The 22,550-nt window shown below is 42.2% G+C and overlaps 1 protein-coding gene across 2 annotated transcripts in view; it reads left to right on the forward strand.

The window, feature by feature from the left end:
• LOC139383880 (ribokinase) overlaps positions 1-22,550 on the forward strand; it is a 71,687-nt gene that overhangs the window by 31,123 nt on the left and 18,014 nt on the right. For both annotated transcript variants that reach the window (XR_011628800.1, XM_071128476.1), the window contains exons 3-6: positions 963-1,095; positions 2,006-2,069; positions 2,376-2,438; positions 12,569-12,733. Coding sequence is in view for 1 of the 2 variants with exons in the window: in XM_071128476.1 (XP_070984577.1) it covers positions 963-1,095; positions 2,006-2,069; positions 2,376-2,438; positions 12,569-12,733 (425 nt within the window). In the remaining variant the exon portion in view is untranslated. The remainder of the gene's footprint in view (positions 1-962; positions 1,096-2,005; positions 2,070-2,375; positions 2,439-12,568; positions 12,734-22,550) is intronic.

Consider the following 22,550-nt stretch of genomic DNA (forward strand, 5'->3'; position numbering starts at 1 on the left):
GCCAGGTTTCCTCCAGAAGTGACGCTTGGCATTCAGGTCAAAGAGTTCAATCTTGGTGTCATCAGACCAGAGAATCTTGTTTCTCATGGTCTGAGAGTGACTTTTTTTAGGTGACTTTTGGCAAGCTCCAAGTTCTTCCATTTAAGAATGATGCTGCAGACATTTTTTTGGTACCCTTCCCCAGATATGTGCCTCGACACAGTCCTGTCTCGGAGCTCTACAGACAATTCCTTCTACCTCATGGCTCTGATTTTGCTCTGACATGCACTGTAAACTGTGGGACCTTATATAGACAGATGTGTGTGCCTTTCCAAGTCATGTCCAATCAATTTAATTTACCACAAGTGGACTCCAATCAAGTTGTTACAACATCTCAAGGATGATCAATGGAAACAGGATGCACCTGAGCTCAATTTCTAGTCTCATAGCAAAGGGTCTGAATACGGATGTAAATAAGGTATTTTATTTGCACAAATGTTTAAAAACCTGTTTTCGCTTTGTAATTGATGATCCATTTTTTAAAATACATTTTAGAATAAGGACGTAAAGTAACAAAATGTGTAAACAGTTAAGGGAATGCACTGTATGTGCGTGTGGAAAAGTGACTGGTAGCAGAATAAATAATAATAATAATAAGCAGCATTATAAGGTGTGTGTGTGTGTGCGCGCGCGCACAAGAGTGTCAGTGTAGACGTGATAGGCGGATATACATGATAAATGGATAGCTACTAATGTTAATGGCCATCAATAATCAATGAACACTGCTTAATTGTAGTAATACATCTAATCAATAATCATTTTAGCAGCAGCATAGGTGTGAGGGGGGTGTGTCTGCGTGTGGGTGTAAATGTGTGGCGTCAGTAATGAGGGTGAGTGTGAGTAAGCGATTCCTCGATGTTGCAATCCCCATAGTCTGTTATGAGTCTGTGAGGGATATTTCACCTGTGCAATTTCTCCCTCAGCCAGGCACCAAGGCTACCCAAGGCGGGAGAGACCATCCACGGTCACAAGTTCTTCATTGGTTTCGGAGGCAAAGGGGCAAACCAATGTATTCAGGCCGCTAGAATGGGAGCCAAGACTGCCATGGTCTGCAAGGTATGACACGGTGGCAGTAAATGGCAAGCAAGCCCTCTCTCTCTCTCACTGTCCCTTTGCTGTACTCTACTATTTTTTTCCAGAACGCACTCTTTCAAACTGAACTCCTCTAACCACCCCTGTCAACGCTCCGGCCCTCATTCTTCCTTGATCCGTACCATTACTCATGCATAACACACACCCACATACGCCAAGTATTCCCATACATCCAACCCCAGGTCTCCAATCAGCTAGGCACAGCATAAAAAAGGGTCAGCAAAGTAGCTGAAGCCCCACCTGTCAAGAACAAAGGGTCCAGTCGATAAGCTGTACAATGCAGGAGCGGCTCTCCAGGCATGGGCAGAGCCCAAAAATAGATACCCAGGCTTTTGAGAAACATCCAAGGAGGAAGGCCGCACTTCAAAGACAAAGGGGGCCTAGGCTCCCACTATAGTGCTACTACCACTGCATACTACACTTTATAGGCAGTTAGGGCACAGATGCCTCTTTGACTTCTTCCTTGAAAGCGTGGGATAAAAGTGGGGAGCCTGAGGGCGAGGTGGGGACCCCTTCAACGCCCCCCCAAACGATTTTACGATGTGGACATCCCAGAGCAGATTGAGGGATCGAGGGAAGGAGGGGAGGATGAGGGAGGAGAGGTGGACATGAGGAGGCGTCGGACGGGTGGGGTCGTCGTATCTTGAAGGCTTGGCGCGATGGCCTTGTGTGTGTTCGCACGTGTGTCTATGTGTGTGCATATGTGTGTGTGCATGTGTTTGTGTGATGTGACGGCACTTTGCCAGTATGCCAGCGGGGTACGAGAAAATACAACCCGATTCTGGTTGGAGTTCACTGATCTTAAAAAAGTGTCTATCTCATGTATTGCTTAGATCCGTGTATTTGAAGTTTCATCATAGCATTTTTATTTCAGGTTGGCAAAGACTTCTTTGGAGAAAACTACATCCAGAATTTCAAGGACAATGGTGTATCCACAGGTAAGAATACCAAAAATTACAACTTTCAAAACAACAGGCCATTCTTAAAATACAAAAAAGTTGCTGTGCTTATTTCAAAACTAGCTTGAAATGCAACAGATATGCTATTTCATGGCATGCATCATCCCAGACCTTGATCAAAATAATATTTGTTTTTCTTTTAGATGTGCTTCGTTTAAGATTGAGTTTGCTCAGTGTAATTGAACCAATGGAATAGTCCCAAAAGTGCCAAACTATTAGAAATGAAGGAATACATTGTATGTGTTGAAATGCTTCCTCTTTATTCCTCTTTTTCTCCCTCTGTAGAGTTTGTGGGGCAGACGGTTGACTCGGCCACTGGTGCTGCCTCCATCATTGTCAACGATGCAGGTAAACGAGGGCCGTAGACTGCCCTGTGAAAATTAAAAAATCCCCCCAACAAATAACCAACGCATACAATCACTCACTTGCTCAATGTGCACTTACTTGGTTACTCACTCACACACACACACACACATACATGTGCTTTACTGAGGAGAAGGATTCACCAGATGTGCACCTACACACTAAGTGCATCTGAATGGGATGAGGATCAGTACACACCACTCTACTACTTCCCTCTAAACCCTCCTCTGCACAGAGTGTAAAATTAGCCTGGGCTTTATCTGCATCTGTGTCTGCAAATAGAATCAGGTGATATAATGCATCGCTGATATGTGGGTGGGCGAAGCGCTTGAGTGTGAGTGTGTGTTCGTGCATGCGGGTGTGTGTGAATAGTACAAATCTTGCGAATCCTGCGGGGGTACACAGGAAGTTAGTGTTTTCGGAAGAAGGGTTTGCGTTAGGGATGACTATTACCGTATAACCGACGGTAATGGATGAAGACCGTCATGAAAATAAAGTAACCGTCATAATTGTAAAAAATAATTTACAGCTGACTGAAGACGGGGCGGCTGGGCATTCGTGCAGAGTCCATTTCTGCCATAACATGGGCTCTTATAGTGTAGTCATGATACCAGCATTTATACTTCGATAGCGACAGTTGATGAGCATTTGAACATTGTTAGAATAATGAAAAAACTAGTACAACAACTACAATAACAAATATAATATATTCTCTCATCAATTTGTTGAACAAAATAAAACACCATATTAAATAACAGAAGAATATCTTCAATATTCCAGATGCAAAACCCATGTCTGAGACTCAGAGCACACAAAATAATTTGACAATTACATCTAAACTGTTTTCAAATGTTATTTGATACATAATCAGGGTTAATTTGCCCATCTATAGTCATAATGACATTCATTAAACCTATGATTCATTATAGCTAAATCATTTCATGTATTAAAATCGTAGTTTAGTTCCAAAACGGCATAAAAAATAACACTTTGAAGCTAATTTCTGAAGTTTCTATATTGCACCCCATAGAAGTACAATGGATTTTGCACAGCATACTACGATTCTTAGAGTGCATTTCAACTCCCAGGGTGCAATGCTCTATCCAGGGCTGCTGGCTAACTACTGCCAGCAAGCCTAGACAAACGCGGAGCAGTCTAAATATATTGCTGGCATAACTACGTTATTTCACATTACTTTACTTTTGGGTTGTAGTCATATTATAATGCTCACATGAATGTCATGCTAAATATATGTTCATGTCATTCAAAAATAGTTGGAATTGAGTTGCTAGTAATCTCTCGTGGACAGATGAAACGGTGAGAATCTGTCAAGGCTCACGTAGGATTATGTGATTACGAGTAGCAGTAGTTCCTGGTTTGGGGTTTTCGTCATTGATTATTTGGACGAATCAGGATTGGGCGAAGGTAGTGCTTAAATTGGTGGGCCTGGGTGCGGATGATAAACGGTTTCCACTACATTCCACAAACTCAAAATTGGCTATATCGTAAAAATGTATCAAATCAAAAATGACATTTTTACATTACATAAACATGTGTGAAATTACGGAAGAGAGGGGTATGGCTTAGAGTTTCCTTTTGCGAAGGAGGAAACTTCACTTCCTTCGAGCAAAGGTAATCACAATCGTTAACAACACCCCCCTCCCCAGAAGTAAAACAGGAAATTACAAATTGACGCAACATAATTTTACTACCGGGTAACCAAGATTAAGTTGCTAGAAGAATGTTACAATGCAAATGTCATGTGTAAAATTGTTTGTAGTTTTGGAGCTAAACCTCCCTTGCACTGCTTTATAAAACCTTTTGCTTAGTTGTTTCTGTTGACTGGCCCTCGTCATCTGCTTTGTAATCAAAGTATTCCCAATGTTTGCTTCTGGAGACAGTTTTGTCAACAAGTTGCTGGCATGGAGGTATTATGTTTTTGTTTGAAGAAGTCAAATGTCATAATTTTCTCATCGCTTGCTTCTCAAAAGTGGCTCGCCCTATGTCAGCTGTAAGCGCATGTAGCCTGGCTAGCTTACTATTGCCTCCTTGAAAAGATTCAGACAAATTACGATACAGACGAGATCCTCTCAATCGGTATAAGACGTGAGACATATTTCACAGAAGTACCGAAAGTAACACAAATTCCAGTACTGAACTGTTTTTCATCTTCTAAACTCAGCAAAAAAAAGGTGTCCCTTTTTCAGGACCCTGTCTTTCAAAGATAATTCCGTAAAAATCCAAATAACTTCACAGATCTTCATTGTAAAGGGTTTAAACACTGTTTCCCATGCTTATTCAATGAACCATAAACAATTAATGAACATGCACCTGTAGAACGGTTGTTAAGACACTAACAGCTTACAGACGGTAGGCAATTAAGGTCACAGTTATGAAAACGTAGGACACTAAAGAGGCCTTTCTACTGACTCTGAAAAACAAAACAAAAGAAAGATACCCAGGGTCCCTGCTCATCTGTATGAATGTGCCTTAGGCATGCTGCAAGGAGGCATGAGGACTGCAGATGTGGCCAGGGCAATAAATTGCAGTGTCCTTACTGTGAGATGCCTAAGACAGCACTAAATCAACAACTGCCCGAGTTACACCAGGAATGCACAATCCCTCCATCAGTGCTCAGACTGTCCGCAATAGGCTGAGAGAGGCTGGACTGAGGGCTTATAGGCCTGTTGTAAGGCAGGTCCTCACCAGACAGTGATGGTCGGTTTTGCGTTTATCGTCAAAGGAATGAGCGTTACACCGAGGCCTGTACTCTGGAGGGGGATCGATTTGGAGGTGGAGGGTCCGTCATGGTCTGGGGCGGTGTGTCACAGCATCATCGGATTGAGCTTGTTGTCATTGCAGGCAATCTCAACGTTGTGCGTTACAGGAAGACATCCTCCTCCCTCATGTGGTACCCTTCCTGCAGACTCATCCTGACATGACCCTCCAACATGACAATGCCACCAGCCATACTGCTTGTTCTGTGCGGGATTTCCTGCAAGACAGAATGTCAGTGTTCTGCCATGGCCAGCAAAGAGCCCGGATCTCTATCCCATTGCGCACGTCTGAGACCTGTTGGATCGGAGGGTGAGGGCTAGGGCCATTCCCCTGAGAAATGTCTGGGAACTTGCAGGTGCCTTGGTGGAAGAGTGGGGGTAACATCTCAAAGCAAGAACTGGCAAATCTGGTGCAGTCCATGAGGAGGAGTACTGCAGTACTTAATGCAGCAGGTGGCCACACCAGATACTGACTGTCCCCTTTGTTCTGTTAGTCACATGTCTGTGGAACTTGTTCAGTTTATGTCTCAGTTGTTGAACTTGTTATTTTCATACAAATATTTATGCCTCCCTGATGCAGTGAAAAATAAAAATGAAGTAGGCTTTATACGACATTAGTGCAGACCCATCACATTTGTTGCTTATCTGGATTCACTGGTTATACGTACCAACTAAACTTGGGAGGGCACGATGGTCCTCTTTTGATTAGTAACTGCTTCCAGGCCTGCTATGATGTTTAGCTAGAAATGTTTAGTATGCTTAGAACCGGGGATGGGCTAGCTAATCCAGAATCACAAGGGTTTAGCCTATTTGAACTTGACTGGCACCCCGTAGTAAAGATCGGAGTCTTGCAGTGCACATTTGCCTGTTCCTATTTACGATAACCTATTTCAATAAATATGTGATACAGAACGCAAAAGAGGAATGTAGGCCACACAATGCAGAGAATTCCACCAAAGCAGCGCAAAATGTCCAGTCAGAAAGTATTGTTTCTTGCTGACTCTCTCTGTCAGATGCATTAGGCTATAGCCTAAACATATTCATGATTTTTTTTATATATATAATGGACACTCCTAATGGACACCTATCTTATGTTTAGCTGTTTAAAAAAAATAAACTGTCTATATTCCCTTCTCTCTGCATTCTATATGGTTTATGTACAGTGCCTTGCGAAAGTATTCGGCCCCCTTGAACTTTGCGACCTTTTGCCACATTTCAGGCTTCAAACATAAAGATATAAAACTGTATTTTTTTGTGAAGAATCAACAACAATCATGAAGTGGAACGACATTTATTGGATATTTCAAACTTTTTTAACAAATCAAAAACTGAAAAATTGGGTGTGAAATTATTCAGCCCCCTTAAGTTAATACTTTGTAGCGCCACCTTTTTCTGCGATTACAGCTGTAAGTCGCTTGGGGTATGTCTCTATCAGTTTTGCACATCGAGAGACTGAAATTTTTTCCCATTCCTCCTTGCAAAACAGCTTGAGCTCAGTGAGGTTGGATGGAGAGCATTTGTGAACAGCAGTTTTCAGTTCTTTCCACAGATTCTCGATTGGATTCAGGTCTGGACTTTGACTTGGCCATTCTAACACCTGGATATGTTTATTTTTGAACCATTCCATTGTAGATTTTGCTTTATGTTTTGGATCATTGTCTTGTTGGAAGACAAATCTCCGTCCCAGTCTCAGGTCTTTTGCAGACTCCATCAGGTTTTCTTCCAGAATGGTCCTGTATTTGGCTCCATCCATCTTCCCATCAATTTTAACCATCTTCCCTGTCCCTGCTGAAGAAAAGCAGGCCCAAACCATGATGCTGCCACCACCATGTTTGACAGTGGGGATGGTGTGTTCAGGGTGATGAGCTGTGTTGCTTTTACGCCAGTGCTTTGCATTGTTGCAAAGCACCTTTTTCCACATGTTTGGTGTCTCCCAGGTGGCTTGTGGCAAACTTTAAACGACACTTTTTTATGGATATCTTTAAGAAATGGCTTTCTTCTTGCCACTCTTCCATAAAAGCCAGATTTGTGCAATATACGACTGATTGTTGTCCTATGGACAGAGTCTCTGCAGTTCATCCAGAGTGATCATGGGATTCTTGGCTGCATCTCTGATCAGTCTTCTCCTTGTATGAGCTGAAAGTTTAGAGGGACGATCAGGTCTTGGTAGATTTGCAGTGGTCTGATACTCCTTCCATTTCAATATTATCGCTTGCACAGTGCTCCTTGGGATGTTTAAAGCTTGGGAAATCTTTTTGTATCCAAATCCAGCTTTAAACTTCTTCACAACAGTATCTCGGACCTGCCTGGTGTGTTCCTTGTTCTTCATGATGCTCTCTGCGTTTTTAACGGACCTCTGAGACTATCACAGTGCAGGTGCATTTATACGGAGACTTGATTACACACAGGTGGATTGTATTTATCATCATTAGTAATTTAGGTCAACATTGGATCATTCAGAGATCCTCACTGAACTTCTGGAGAGAGTTTGCTGCACTGAAAGTAAAGGGGCTGAATAATTTTGCACGCCCAATTTTTCAGTTTTTGATTTGTTAAAAAAGTTTGAAATATCCAATAAATGTCGTTCCACTTCATGATTGTGTCCCACTTGTTGTTGATTCTTCACAAAAAAATACAGTTTTATATCTTTATGTTTGAAGCCTGAAATGTGGCAAAAGGTCGCAAAGTTCAAGGGGGCCGAATACTTTCGCAAGGCACTGTATATGGCTGAAGGCTACGCTTCATCGTTGTATGCATGGCTTTCTCCCGATTTAAACGATGAATGTAACGGAGTTCCATCTCAAAACGTTATTTGAATAGCCTGAAATGTAAGTTAGCCAGGGGACTGATAATGAGAGAGAACAACCAATAACAATAGCCTTTAGAAAAGTCGAATGACAAGTTTATTTAAGTTTAAGCTTATTAGGAAAGAAAAATATCCATGCTGGCCCGGGAAAATCCCTCCAAGCGAGGTTGAAAACCAAATGGCCAATAACCTATCCTCATTCCTCCTACTGGCCTATAATAAAAGCTTTAAAATAAGTTAAAATGATGAACAGTAGCTTATATCCCAAATATTCTAGCCTACCCAAGGTGTTGTCCTAAAGTTGTGGCTTTTTAAAATAAGAGTGTAAGTCTATAGACTAAGCAAGTGGTCACCAACCGGTCAATCGCCAAGGCATTCCTAGTCCATTGTCTTTTGTTTGGAGCACTACTGTCAATGTTGAGTAAGGACATGCACCCGATTCTGCATAAAAGTAGGCCTGTATGCTACCTGGCCTGTGCGCAAATGTAGGTATATACTGAAAATGTGCCCATTTGGGAATCTGATAGTATTTCTGATTGGCTTAACTGCGTCTTCACTAATGAGCTGTGGAGCTTCTCAAAGTATTGTTTTCGTCACCTCAAAGTAAAACAAACAAAGTCTGTTTTTCCATCCATTGAGAATGACAATAGTTCCTCAATGTTTTTGAAAAATCTTTCCAGCTCTCCCTTTCGATAACCATGGTGTGAAAGGGAAAAATGTCATGCTCTGATCTAGTGGAAATGTCATAAAATTGGTCTACCCGATGAGCGCTTATCCCTTGTGCAAAATAGCATACAGCTGTGTCTGACCGAGCCCAGAATATTTTATACAATGTTGCAAGTTTGTTAGTGCAAGCTTCTTTCAAGTTCGTGGCAGACAGGCCATGCGTAGACAATGTGATTTATAGGATATATTTTTTTATCAGGATAGTTTCTACCTGCAGGCTGCAATGTTTGTATTTGTTGGCTTTATTTCGGCTATTTTTACATAGTTGGCAATGGCAATAGAAGTTACTTTTTAGGTTTGTATCATTTTTATTTAGATTTGAATAGAACCCCAGGTTGCTGAGGATAATTTTTGTTCTGAAATAAAGCCCTTTTGTGGGGAAAACTCATTCTGATTGGCTGGGCCTGGCTCCTCAGTGGGAGGGCCAGGCTGACTTGTGTGTGGGCCTATGCCCTCCCAGGCCCACCCATGGCTGCATCCCTGCCCAATCATGGGAAATCTATAGATAAGGGCCTAATTTATTTATTTCAATGACTGATTTCCTCATATGAACTTTAACTCAGTAAAATATTTGAAATTGTTGCATATTGCGTTTATATTTTTGTTTAGTATAGTTGATTGTATTAAGACACATGGGGTGTGTATATACAGTGTCTTCAGAAAGTATTGAGACCCCTTGACATTTTCCACATTTTGTTACGTTACAGCCTTATTTGAAAATGGATTCTAAAATGTTGCAGCCTTATTTTTAATGACGAAGCGAAAACTGTTTAGAATTTTTTGCATATGTATAAAAATCACATTACATAAGGATTCAGATCCTTTACTCAGTACTTTGTTGAAGCACCTTTGGCAGCGATTACAGCCTCAAGTCTTCTTGTGTATGACGCTACAAGCTTGGCACACCTGTACTCGGGGAGTTTGTCCGATTCTTCTCTGCTGATCATCTCGACCTTTGTCAGGTTGGATGAGGAGCATCAATGCACAGCTATCTTCAGATCTCTCCATCGATCAGGTTCAATTCCGGGCTCTGGCTGGGCCACTCAAGGACATTCAGAGACTTGTCCTGATGCCACTCCTGCGTTGTCTTGGCTGTGTGCTAAGGGTCATTATCCTGTTGGAAGGTGAACCTTCGCCCCAGTCCTGAGCGTCCGGAGCAGGTTTTCATCAAGGATCTCTCTACTTTGCTCCATTCATCTTTCCCTTTATCCTGACTAGTCTCCCAGGCCCTGCCGCTGAAAAACATCCCCACAGCACGATGCTGCCACCAACATGCTTCTCTGTAGGGATGGTTCCAGGTTTCCTCCAGAAGTGACGCTTTGCATTCAGGCCAAAGAGTTCAATCTTGGATCCGTCAGACCAGAGAATCTTGTTTCTCATGGTCTGGGAGTCTTTAGGTGCCTTTTGGCAAACTCCAAATAGAGTGTCATGTGCCTTTTACTGAGGAGTGGCTTCCGTCTGTGTCACGTCCTGACCTTAGTTCCTTTTTTATGTCTCTGTTTTAGTTTGGTCAGGGCGTGAGTTGGGGTGGGCATTCTATGTTTTGTGTTCTATGTTTTCCATTTCTATGTGTTTGGCCTGGTATGGTTCCCAATCAGAGGCAGCTGGCAATCATTGTCTCTGATTGAGAACCATTCTTAGGCAGCCTGTTTTTCCCACTTGAGTTGTGGGTAGTTGTTTCTGTGTCTCTACCAGACAGGACTGTTTCGGTTGTTCTTTTGTTTACTTTGTGTTTCAGTGTTCAGCTTATCGAATAAATTTAACATGGACACTTACCACGCTGCATCTTAGTCCTCTCCTTCCAACAGCCGTTACAGTCTGGCCACTCTACCATAAAGGCCTGATTGGTGGAGTGCTGCAGAGATGGTTGTCCTTCTGGAAGTTTCTCCCATCTCCACAGAGCAACTCTGGAGCTCTGTCAAAGTGACCATCGGGTTCTTGTTCACCTCCCTGACCAAGGCCCTTCTCAGTTTGGCCAGGCTGCCAGTTCTAGGAAGAGTCTTGGTGGTTCCAAACTTCTTTAATTTAAGAAGGATGGAGGGAGGCCACTGTGTTCTTGGGGACCTTCAATGCTGCAGAAATGTTTTGGTACCCTTCCCCAGATCTGTGCTTCGACACAATCCTGTCTCGGAGCTCTACGGACAATTCCTCCGACCTCATGGCTTGGTTTTTGCTCTGACATGCACTGTCATCTGCGGGACCTTAAATTGACAGGTGTGTGCCTTTCATGTCCAATCAATTGAATTTACCAAAGGTGGACTCCAATCAAGTTGTCGTGTCACGTATACTCCCTCTCTGGCCTCTATGTCATCAGGCTGCTGATTTATCCCGCATGCCTGTCACCTGTCACCTGGACTCTATCACCTCCTTGATTATCTTCCCTTTATCTGTCACTCCCCTTGGTTCTTTCCTCAGGTGTTATTGACTCTGTTTCATGTTGGTGTGTTGTTTGTGTTTCATGTTTATTGTTTTGTTTATTTATTAAAACTCTCTGTACTTGCTTCCCGACTCTCAGTGCACTCGTTACATGTCAAAACATCTCAAGGTTGATCAATGGAAATAGGATGCACCTGAGCTCAATTTCGAGTCTCATAGCAAAGGGTCTGAATAAATGTGCAAACATTTCTAAAAACCTGTTTTCACTTTGTCATTATGGGGTATTGTGTGTATGTTGATGAGGAAATATTTTTAGTTAATCAATTTTAGAATAAGGCTGTAACGTAACAAAATGTGGAAAAAGCCAAGGGGTCTGAATACTTTTGTAATGCACTGTATATGGAAAAAATACACCAATCGATTGGTCGAAAGAACAGACGACAAGATGTTTTTTGTCGGGGACAGCCCCAATGCTCACTCAGCTGTGCCTCACCTGTAATACTAAAATGATCTATTACCAGTGTGATCAAATACCACATTTATATATATAATTTCAAAACGGTCTGAGAAGAACAACATTGGCAGGGCAACTCAAGGATAGCCAGTATGCAGTGATGATATATTGGGCCTATAGCCTACTGCATAAACCTCATTGCTACAGAACTGTTTTTATTTGGTTAATGTTGCATAGGCTTAAGTTTGTTTTAAGCAACTCTGAGCGTGAGATCTCGGCTTGCATTTTGACACACAGAGGGATCTCTGCATAAGCATAAGCTTTTTTCAATCACAGCTTTATGAGAGTTAGAACAAACAATATTATTTATTTCTCTATTATTTTATGAGGCAAATAAAGCAATTATTATCCAGTCCTAAACGCAGTAGACTGCTTCTATCCAGCCCATGTCACTCTGGTAAGACAAAAAAAGAATGTGTATATCACGATAGGACAAAGCCCAACCCTACTAACCAGTGTGATATAAACGGGGACAATTGATTTGAGATTCTCGTTGAAAACAACATTCCATGGTCATTTTGGTCATTGTAACTCAATCCAGGAAATTAATTTGTATTTTGGATTCACTTTCTAAAGATGATTTGACAGGACGTACAATTGTTGAATGACAGTTCATTTCCTGAATCCACTGAGCAAAAGTGGTTCAAGGATCTCAGACCCCTGTTAGCCTTGGACTGGCCCTTCGACATGCTCCAATCTCCTCTGACTGTGTTTTATTACTCCAACACTATGTACCTGGAATGACTAGCTGTGTTATTTTTATGGGTATTTTGTGTGTGTGTGTGTGTGTGTGTGTGTGTGTGTGACACACACAAAAACTCAGTACGTACCTATGCTGTCGTAAGCGAGGGCCAGTGACCCTCATGCCCCGTCATCATCTTTCCATTTGGTCACTTTCGTTGTGTCACGTCCGCAGGGGAGAATGCCATTGTGATCGTGGCTGGTGCCAACCTGCTACTGGGTGGCGAGGATCTGCGGCGGGCACTGCCAGCCTTAAGCCATGCCAAGGTAATGTTGTGCCAGCTGGAGATCAGCCCGGACACCTCCCTGCAGGCCCTGCGCCTGTCCCATGAGAACAACGGTCAGTCTGGACGTCTATCTATGTACTGTCTTCGTACTATCTACCTCTGTCTACATCTTTCTGTCTGTTGGCCTGTCCCATGAGAACAACGGTACGTCTGGGCGTCTGTCTGCTTTGTCTGTCTGTCTGTCTGTCCTGAAGCAACGCTCGACAATCTCTGTTCCAACCTACAGTGAGTCATCAGGGAATTTCTTTTAGATTCTGATTTATCAAGAACTAAGCCCGCTTTACTGGCACAATCCTCTGTTCATTCATACATTATTGAAATTGACACTGAGGCCTCATATCACCATTATCTTATTTTCCCAGATTGTCTTTGTTGTTCAGAATAACATCCCTAGCTATATATTACAATGGGGTCTGAAATGATTGACACCCTTGATAAAAATGAGCAAAAATGACTGTGTAAAATAAAATCATTATATATATTGTATGCTCAAAGAAATTATGAAATTATATTATTTTATACTAATACAATTGTTCAGAGAAAGAGGTTTTGTAGTAAACTTTTTATTTTTTTACTCAAAAAAGTAGGGCTAAAAATTGACAGCATTTTTCCCCATGCCTTTCAATACTTCCGCTTATGAGGATAGCGACACTGAGCCTTTTTCAAAAATCTTTTATGAGCTGGAGAACACATTGGGAGGGATCTTAGACCATTCCTCCATACAGAATCCTTCCAGATCCCTTATATCCTTAGTCTGGGCATTTCCAAAGAGCTCTATTTTCATGTCATCTGACCAAAGTACCGGTTCCAATCCAAGTGCCAATGCCGTTTCAAATCAAATTTGATTTGTCACATGCGCCAAATACAATGGTGGGAAAGGGCAGTGTTTGAATGAGATGGAGATTGCGTCATCAGTGGATCTGTTGGGGTGGAATAGAAATTGGAGTGGGTCTAGGTTTTCTGGCATGATGGTGTTTATGTAAGCCATGACCAACCTTTCAAAGCACTTCATGGCTACCGACGTGAGTGCTACAGGGTGGTAATCATTTAGGCAGGTTACCTTCGCTTTCTTGGCCACATGGAATTTGGTAGTCTGTTTGAAACATGTAGGTATTACAGACTCGGCCAGAGAGAGGTTGAAAATCGTCCGGTACAGCTGGTGCTCTCACGCATGCTTCAGTGTTGCTTGCCTCGAAGCAAGCATAAAATGCATTTAGCTCGTCTGGTAGGCTCGCATCACTGAGCAGCTCGCGGCTGGGTTTCCCTTTGTTGTCCATAATAGTTTTCAAGCCCTGCCACATCTGACGAGCGTCAGAGCCGGTGTGGTAGGATTCAATCGTTGCCTGTTTGATGGTTCATCTGAGGGCATAGCGGGATGTTTTATAAGAGATCAGATTTGCCAAATGGAGGGCGAGGGAGATCTTTGTATGCGTCTTTGTGTGTGGATTAAAGGTGGCCTAGAGTTTTTTCCCCCTCTGGTTGCACTTGTGACATGCTGGTAGAAATGAGGTAAAATGTATTTAAGTTTTTCTGTATTAAAGTCCCCGGCCACTAGGAGTGCTGTTTCTGGATAAGCATTTTCTTGTTTGCTTATGGCCTTATACATCTCATTGTGTGTGGTCTTAGTGCCAGCATCGGTTTGTGGTGGTAAATAGACGGCTACGAATAATATAGATGAGAACTCTCTTGGTAGATAGTGTGGTCTATAGCTTATCATGAGGTATTCTGCCTCAGGTGAGCAATACCTTGAGACTTCTTTAATATTAGACATTTCGCACCACAGTTATTTACGTAGCTACTCTGTCCTGCACGGAGAAGCCAGCCAGTTCTATATTATTTGTGTTTTTGTTCAGCCAGAGGGTAGTAGGGGTTTACCTACTCGTCTTCAAATTCTTACAAGACACCCCGCCCTCCTCGCCTTTTTTCTCCATCTTTTCTTCATGCTGATGACGGGATTTGGACCTTGTCTCGACAAAGCAGTTCGTGTCGGACTCAAAATAGCACAGTTGGTTATGAGCCCTTAAAACGGCAGCCCTTTGTTGGTTGACATGTAAATAGAACTCTTTGGTCATGCACACCAGTGGTTGGTTTGGCATCAAAATGAGAATGCATGAGCAGAAAAGAACCCCATACCTACTGTAAAATATGATGGTTGATCTTTGATGTTAAAGTGGCTATTTTGCTTTCACTGGTCCTGGCGTCCTTGTTAAGGTCAACGGCGTCATGCATTTTACCCAGTACTAGGATATTTTTTGCCAAAAACCTGTCCACAAATGGATCTTCCAGCAAGATAATAACCCCAAGCATACATGAAAATACACAAAGAAATGGTTAATTGGCCACAAAATCAACATTTTGCAACGGCCATCTGTCTCCAGAATTGAAACCCATTGAAAACCTGTGGTCCATAAGCACAGATGAAGAATACCAAGGATCTGGAAGGATTCTGTAGATCCTTCCAACTCATAAAACATTTTAGAAAAAGGTTCTGTGCCGTTATCCTCTGAATGTGAGGTATTGAAAACAGGGGTGTCAATAATTTAATTATTTTTTTATTACTTGTTAAACAAAATCTCTTTCTCTGAGCAATTGTATTAGTTTGAAATAATATAATTTCCCAAATGTTTTGAGCATACAATATACAGTTGAAGTCGGAAATTTACATACACTTAGGTTGTTAACATTTCTTGTTAACAAACTATAGTTTTGCCAAGTCGGTGTTCATAAACTGAGTGGTGGTCCTCGGTAAATGCAGCTGCCACTGATTTCCCTGCAATATATTATCGCCCTCAAAATGTAAAAGGGGTGCGTTACCTCGCTGAGTCTGTATCAGTCTTTATCTGTGAGTGTGTGTTTCGCAAGCTGGGTGTGTGCATGCATGTGACGTGTGTGTTTGTCAAGGTACAGTATACCACTTCATTAATAAACTTCCCCACCCAAAAGATTGGCAGCTCCAGGTAAATAAAGCACCACACCTCCAATGGGAATAACTAGACCACGGAGCTCTATCATCATTAGCACCCCAGTCTATTATTGGACCGCATCGGTGTCTCACATCTGTGGAGTTGAGACATACGGGGACATCCGGCTCTGGTGTCGGGGCCCTTTTATTAGTTACCACCATCCACTTCCAAAGCATGTCGTAATGGGCTCTCGCCCACCTCATTGCCCACAGATGGGCAATCTGGGCAACCCAGATGGCATTGCGCGCCATCTCTGACGTACCACCTCTGATATCATATACCTTGGCATGGATTATCAACTCCCTCTGCCAAGGCGCTAATAGGCATCACTGCGTGGAGAGATAAGAGACAATTTGATGTGATAGAAGCACAAGCAGATTACGTGAATGTCAGCCCCCGGAAGGGGTGCGGTGTCAATGGTTTGGCCCGGGGGCTAATGACGCGATTGGATCGTCAGGTGACGGAGCTCGCTGCTGCCCTGCCTACGCAAATTACTCCTCGGGAGGTTTTCCTTAAGGATGAAAGAGAAACAGATTCTTAGAAATAACTCTCCAGGGTTGAGGTACTGTACTGTTGCTTTTTCATGCTGTACACTTGATGTTGCGTCACATAGTCACTGAAATAATGTTTTTTAAGATATTTGTTATCATATATTATATGGTAAATATGTACATTTACTGCATATATACTGAACAAAAATATAAACATGCAACAATTTCAACATTAATGCTCAAATAAGGAAATCAGTCAATTGAAATAAATAAATTAGGCCCTAATCTATTGATTTAACATGACTGGGCAGGGGCGCAGCCATGGGTGGGCGGCAGGGTAGCCTAGTGGTTAGAGCGTTGGACTAGTAACCGGAAGGTTGCGAGTTCAAACCCCCGAGCTGACAAGGTACAAAACTGTCGTTCTGCCCCTGAACAGGCAGTTAACCCACTGTTCCCAGGCCGTCATTGAAAATAAGAATTTGTTCTTAACTGACTTGCCTGGTTAAATAAAGGTAAAATAAAAAAAAAATAAAAAAACTGGGCAGGGGCGCAGCCATGGGTGGGCCTGGGAGGGCATGGTCCCACCCACTAGGGAGGCAGGCCCAGCCAATCAGAATAAGTTTTTCCACCCACAAAAGGGCTTTATTACAGACAGAAATGCTCAAACGATCCCGCAGGTGAAGAAGCTGGATGTGGATTATGGTAGAGAAGTTAAATTCTCTGGCAACAGCTCTGGCGAACATTCCTGCAGTCAGCATGTCAAGTGCATCCTCCCTTATCTGTAGCATTCTGTTGTGTGACAAAACTGCACATTTGTGACTTGTTTAAGGGAACTAGGCGTATGTCGCTCTTCACAGGAGAGTCATTTGAACGTGAACTTTGTTTTAAAATCAAAACGCGTTTTTGGGCAGAAATGCCTTGTGGAACATGTGAACTTTCATGTGCCTTAATAACAAACTTGCACGGCATCTGTAAATACGAATAAAATTGTTAAATTACGAGCCTAGTTGGTTTAGCCACGGACAAAGACAGGAACGTTCCCGCTAGCCATGATTGTCTGAGAAAGTGGGTGGGCTGGATATGCCGAGAGATGAGTTTGGATTGGTCTGCTGTGTAGCACGCTTCTGTCTATAACATGAGCTGGTCAGTATGTGTAGGTAATCCTTTCTAATGTGGCTTTTTTGAAAGATGTGATGTAGTAGAACTGCAAAAGTGTTGCTCTCCACTTCTGGAGGACCATGTTTTGAAATCAGTGGAAGGCCCAGTGGAATTAGAGTATGATAGCTAAGGAGATGGAGAAAATTCTGCCATTTGATTGCAAATATGCAGGCTTTGGTATAAAACACCTGTCTCCGGATTACATCTTCAAGCTAAGGGCAACCATGGCATCCATGACAGAGAGGGAGAAGCGTTCATCCATGTATACGGGTAAGAGTCTAGCTAGCAACATTTTCAGATATTACACATTTCTAATTTTGTCAAAGTAATTTTAATTTCAAGTTAGTGTACTGTTAGCTAGCTGGCTAACGTTAGCTGGCTTGCTCACTAGCTAACATTATGTGTATGATCTGTGTACTTTAGTAATATTATTCGTATGTCAGAGCCATTTACACGGCTAATTATAGCCTAATGTTAGCTAGCTAGCTAACATTGAACCTGGTTGGTTAGCCACCTGCATATTTATGCAGGGTAGTAACGTTATGAGTTGGGATTATGGTTCATTGTTTTGCTAGCTAGCTAGCTACATGTCTAAACAAAAGACTCCACTATGCAAGTCACCATTTCAATAGAATGTTCATGATATCACTGCAACATCTGTTGATAGACGTAGCTAGTAAATTTGCTCTGGCTATCTACTCCGATTTCAGAGCACTCTTGTCTGAGTGTGCCAGAGCACAGAATAACTAACGAATTTACAAACGCTCAACACCCGTTGAATATGGCCAGTGTCAGTAAATGTTAAATTGTTGCCAGCAGCACAGTTTCAGTCTCTACTTTTATCCAATGTAAAAAAAACACAATTTCAAATTTTGATACATAAGACCGAATCGAGCCGGTCCCTCACATATTAGAGTGGCCTTTTATTGTCACCAGCACAAGGTGCACCTGTGTAATGATCATGCTGTTTAATCAGCTTCTTGAAATGCCACATCTGTCAGGTGGATAGATTATCTTGGCAAAGGAGAAATGATCACTAACAGGGATATAAACAAATGTGTGCACAAATTTGAGAGAAATAAGCTTTTTTTGTGCATATGGAACATTTCTGGGATCTTTTATGAAACATGGCACCAACACTTTACATGTTTTTTCATACACTGAATTATTGATTTATTTTTTAGACTGTGCATCATTCTTCCCAACTAATGAATATGTTGTTTATTCTCCATCTCTTTCTTTCTATCCTTTCACTCTACCTCGTAAGCAAGGAGAGGGTAATTATCTGAACCTGTAAGTGGTAATGCATCCATCCAAAGCCCTCTTTCTCTCTCTCTCGCTCCGTCTCTCTTTCTCTCTCACTTTCTCCATTTTCTGTCCCTCTTTCTTTTTGCTCTCTGTTCAAGAGGTAGCTTTTATATTTTCTCACCAGATGCAATTAGAGCCTCTTAAACACTCTCCAAACGCTCTCCGGTGACTCATCCATCTGTGTGTGTGTGTGTGTGTGAGACGGCCTGCCTCACCCTCTCCTGACCTTTTCCATATATCTCTTACTTTCTATCTCTCCTACTTGTTATTTCTCTCTTTCAGCCTTCTCCTCTCTTTACTTTTCTCCTTCTGCCTCTTCTAAACCCCTGCCTTTCTTTTTCTTTCTCTATCACTTTCTCCCTCCCAACATTTCTGTCTCTCATCCGGATAGTCCTCAAGAGAAAAACTCTGGTGTGTGTGTGTTTGCGTGCGTGCGTGCGTGTGTGTGTGTGTGTGCGCATGCATGCGTACATAAACACACACAAGTATATCGGAGGATGGCAATTATAAATGCAAGCAGCTCAGCCGACCTGACGAACCAAAAGACGTTGCGTCGAAAATGGGATCCTATTCCCTATATAGTGCACTACTTTTGACCAAGACCCATAGGTAATAGGCCATTTGGAACGCACCCCTAGACTCACAACACCTCCAGACATGACTCAGATGTTACCACATCTGCCATAACAGATGTGGCTCTAACCTACTCTCGCTCTACAGTACTGCACATCTACTACAGCTGTTCCCCACAACACCTGGAGGGACAAATGGTAGTGAGCTGACTGATGACTATTAGCTAATGTCTGAGTATTTTAACACCTATGTCTGGCAGTTGCATATAGCTTTGGGTCGAGTCATTGTGTTATTATGGTTATGACAGACTGTGACGCTAGCACTGGACTGCACTTCAGGGTTCAATTCAGGAAGTAAAGTGAATTCAGGAAGTTAATTGAATTCGGGAAGTGAAATGTCAATGCCAATTTTCCTATTAGCTCTTCCATGCACAATATTGGAATTGGAATTTCATTTTACTTCCTGATTTGATTTGTCTAGGTCCATTAATACCAGTATTTGTTACTATAGTGACCTTGATTTGTGTGAATTAAAATAGAATTGACCCCAACCCTGCTTTACTGGCAAGTGCAGTGGCCACATGTTTGTATGTGCAGTTTCCTGCACTGTAGCTTATTCACCAGCATATCTCTGGACTGGGGTTGAACCATCCTTCCTGGTCACGTGGTCGATGTAAACATACACGGACATGTGGTGTCACCACAGATGGCAGATGGGCCTCAAGACAGGGTGGGGGTAAGAGGAAGAGGGTGATAGCGCTGTCCTTACACCTCAACTGGCTGCGCCTGTTTAGTTTACACTGCATTAGATACACAGAAACAGAAAAAGAGAGAGAGATAGACAAAGGAAGAGTGACATGAGAGAGTGGGAGGAATAGAGAACAAGTAGCCAGGGTACAGTATTTGAGAGAGAGATTCAGAGAGAGATGAAGTCTAGAAAGAGGAGATACAATAAAGAGAGAGGGGGATAAAGACTGGCGGAGAGAATGAAGAAAAAGTGAGCTGAAAGAGTTTACAGAGAGAGGGATGAGGGTCAATTGAAACTAGCTGTGAAAGTGAAGAGGGGGCAGATATTGAGAGAGCGAGAGGAAAGAGAGGGGTTTATTTGAAATTGTATCATATCAGAAACCTCTTTTCTCTCTTGGAAAGTGGAAGGAAGGTGTGATCTGTATCATCGAAACAGAGGTTGTGTAAGCTGAGTTTGACGTGTTGTCTGCGTGTCTGTACGCGCGTGTGTGACGCACTGTTTCCACTTTTACTCGAAAGAGGCCCTAGCATCCACCTCAGAGCGCCAGGTGGCTAAAACCCTGCGCATACCCACGCAGCTGCTCACTTACACACGCCCACACAATCACACACACACACACACACAACAGGGTTTTATTTCACAGATGCAGGAATACACAATGGCTTTAGCTTAAATAAAATCTGAGGTAAAATCAGTCACATACAGTTGAAGTCAGAAGTTTACATTCATTTAGGTTGGAGTCATTGAAACTCATTTTTCAACCACTCCACACATTTCTTGATAACAAACTATAGTTTTGGTAAGTCGGTTAAGACATCTACTTTGTGCATGACACAAGTAATTTTTCCAACAATTGTTTACAGACAGATTATTTCACTTATAATTCACTGTATCACAATTCCAGTGGGTCAGAGGTTTACATACACTAAGTTGACTGTGCCTTTAAACAGCTTGTAACATTTCAGAAAATTATGTCATGGCTTTAGAAGCTTCTGATCGGCTAATTTACATAATTTGAGTCAATTGGAGGTGTACCTGTGGATGTATTTCAAGGCCTACGTTCAAACACTGTGCCTCTTTGCTTGGGAAAATCAAAAGAAATCAGCCAAGAACCTAAAAAAATAATTGTAGACCTCTACAAGTCTTGATCATCCTTGGGAGCAATTTCCAAAGAAATGTAGAAATGTCCTCTGGTCTGATGAAACAAAAATAGAACTGTTTGGCTATAATGACCATCGTTATGTTTGTAAGAAAAAGGGGGAGGCTTGCAAGCCGAAAAACACCATCCCAACTGGGAAGCACGGGGGTGGCAGCATCATGTTGTGGGGGTGCTTTGCTGCAGGAGGGACTAGTGCACTTCACAAAATAGATGGCATCATGAGGTAGGAAAAGGATGTAGATATATTGAAGCAACATCTCAAGACATCAGTCAGGAAGTTAAAGCTTGGTCGCAAATGGGTCTTCCAAATGGACAATGACCCCAAGCATACTTCCAAAGTTGTGGCAAAATGGCTTAAGGACAACAAAGTCAAGATATTGGAGTGGCCATCACAAAGCCCTGACCTCAATCCCATAGAAAATGTGTGGGCAGAACTGAAAAAGCGTGTGCGATCAAGGAGGCCTACAAGCCTGACTCAGTTACACCAGCTCTGTCAGGAGAAATGGGCCAAAATTCACCCAACTTATTGTGGGAAGCTTGTGGAAAGCTACCTGAAACGTTTGACCCAAGTTAAACAATTTAAAGGCAATGCTACCAAATACTAATTGAGTGCATGTAAACTTCTGACCCACTGGGAATGTGATGAAAGAAATAAAAGCTGAAATAAATCATTCTCTCTATTATTATTCTGACATGTCACATTCTTAAAATAAAGTGGTGATCCTAACTGACCTAAGACAAGGAATTTTTACTAGGATTAAATGTCAGGAATTGGAAAAACTGAGTTTAAATGTATTTGGCTAAGGTGTATGTAAACTTTCGACTTCAACTGTATGTACATCCATACACACATACTTTTCATAGGGCTCATCCGTACATACACAGAATAGCATGATGTTGGATAAAAACATGCAGGGTTAAGCTTCATAAATATTCACTGTGTACGGAGAGATACAACACATACAGTGCCATGAACATTTTTTGCCACCTTTCTGATTTTCTCTATTTTTGCATATTTTAGACACTGAATGTTATCAGATCTTCAACCTAACACTAGATAAAGGGAACCTGAGTGAATAAATGGCACAACATATTGATACTTTTGTCCTGTATTTAATAAACAAAGTTATGCAAAACCCAATGCCCCTGTGTGAAAAATGTATTGGGCCTTTAGGCTCCCGAGTGGTGCAGTGGTCTAAGGCACTGCATCTCAGTGCAAGAGGTATCCCTGGTTCAAATCCAGGCTGTATCACATCCGGCCGTCATTGGGAGTCCCATAGGGCGGCACACAATTGGCCCAGCGTCATCCGGGTTTGGCCGGGATAGGCCGTCATTTTAAATAAGCATTTGTTCTTAACTGACTTGCCTAGTTAAATAAGAGTTAAATATTTGTTTTAATTCAACACACAATAACTGGTCGTGCCGCCTTCTAGCTGCAATGACTATACCCAAATGATTCCCGTAATTGCTG

The sequence above is a fragment of the Oncorhynchus clarkii genome, chromosome 25 (genome assembly GCF_045791955.1).
Source record: "Oncorhynchus clarkii lewisi isolate Uvic-CL-2024 chromosome 25, UVic_Ocla_1.0, whole genome shotgun sequence".
Classification (NCBI taxonomy): domain Eukaryota; kingdom Metazoa; phylum Chordata; class Actinopteri; order Salmoniformes; family Salmonidae; genus Oncorhynchus; species Oncorhynchus clarkii.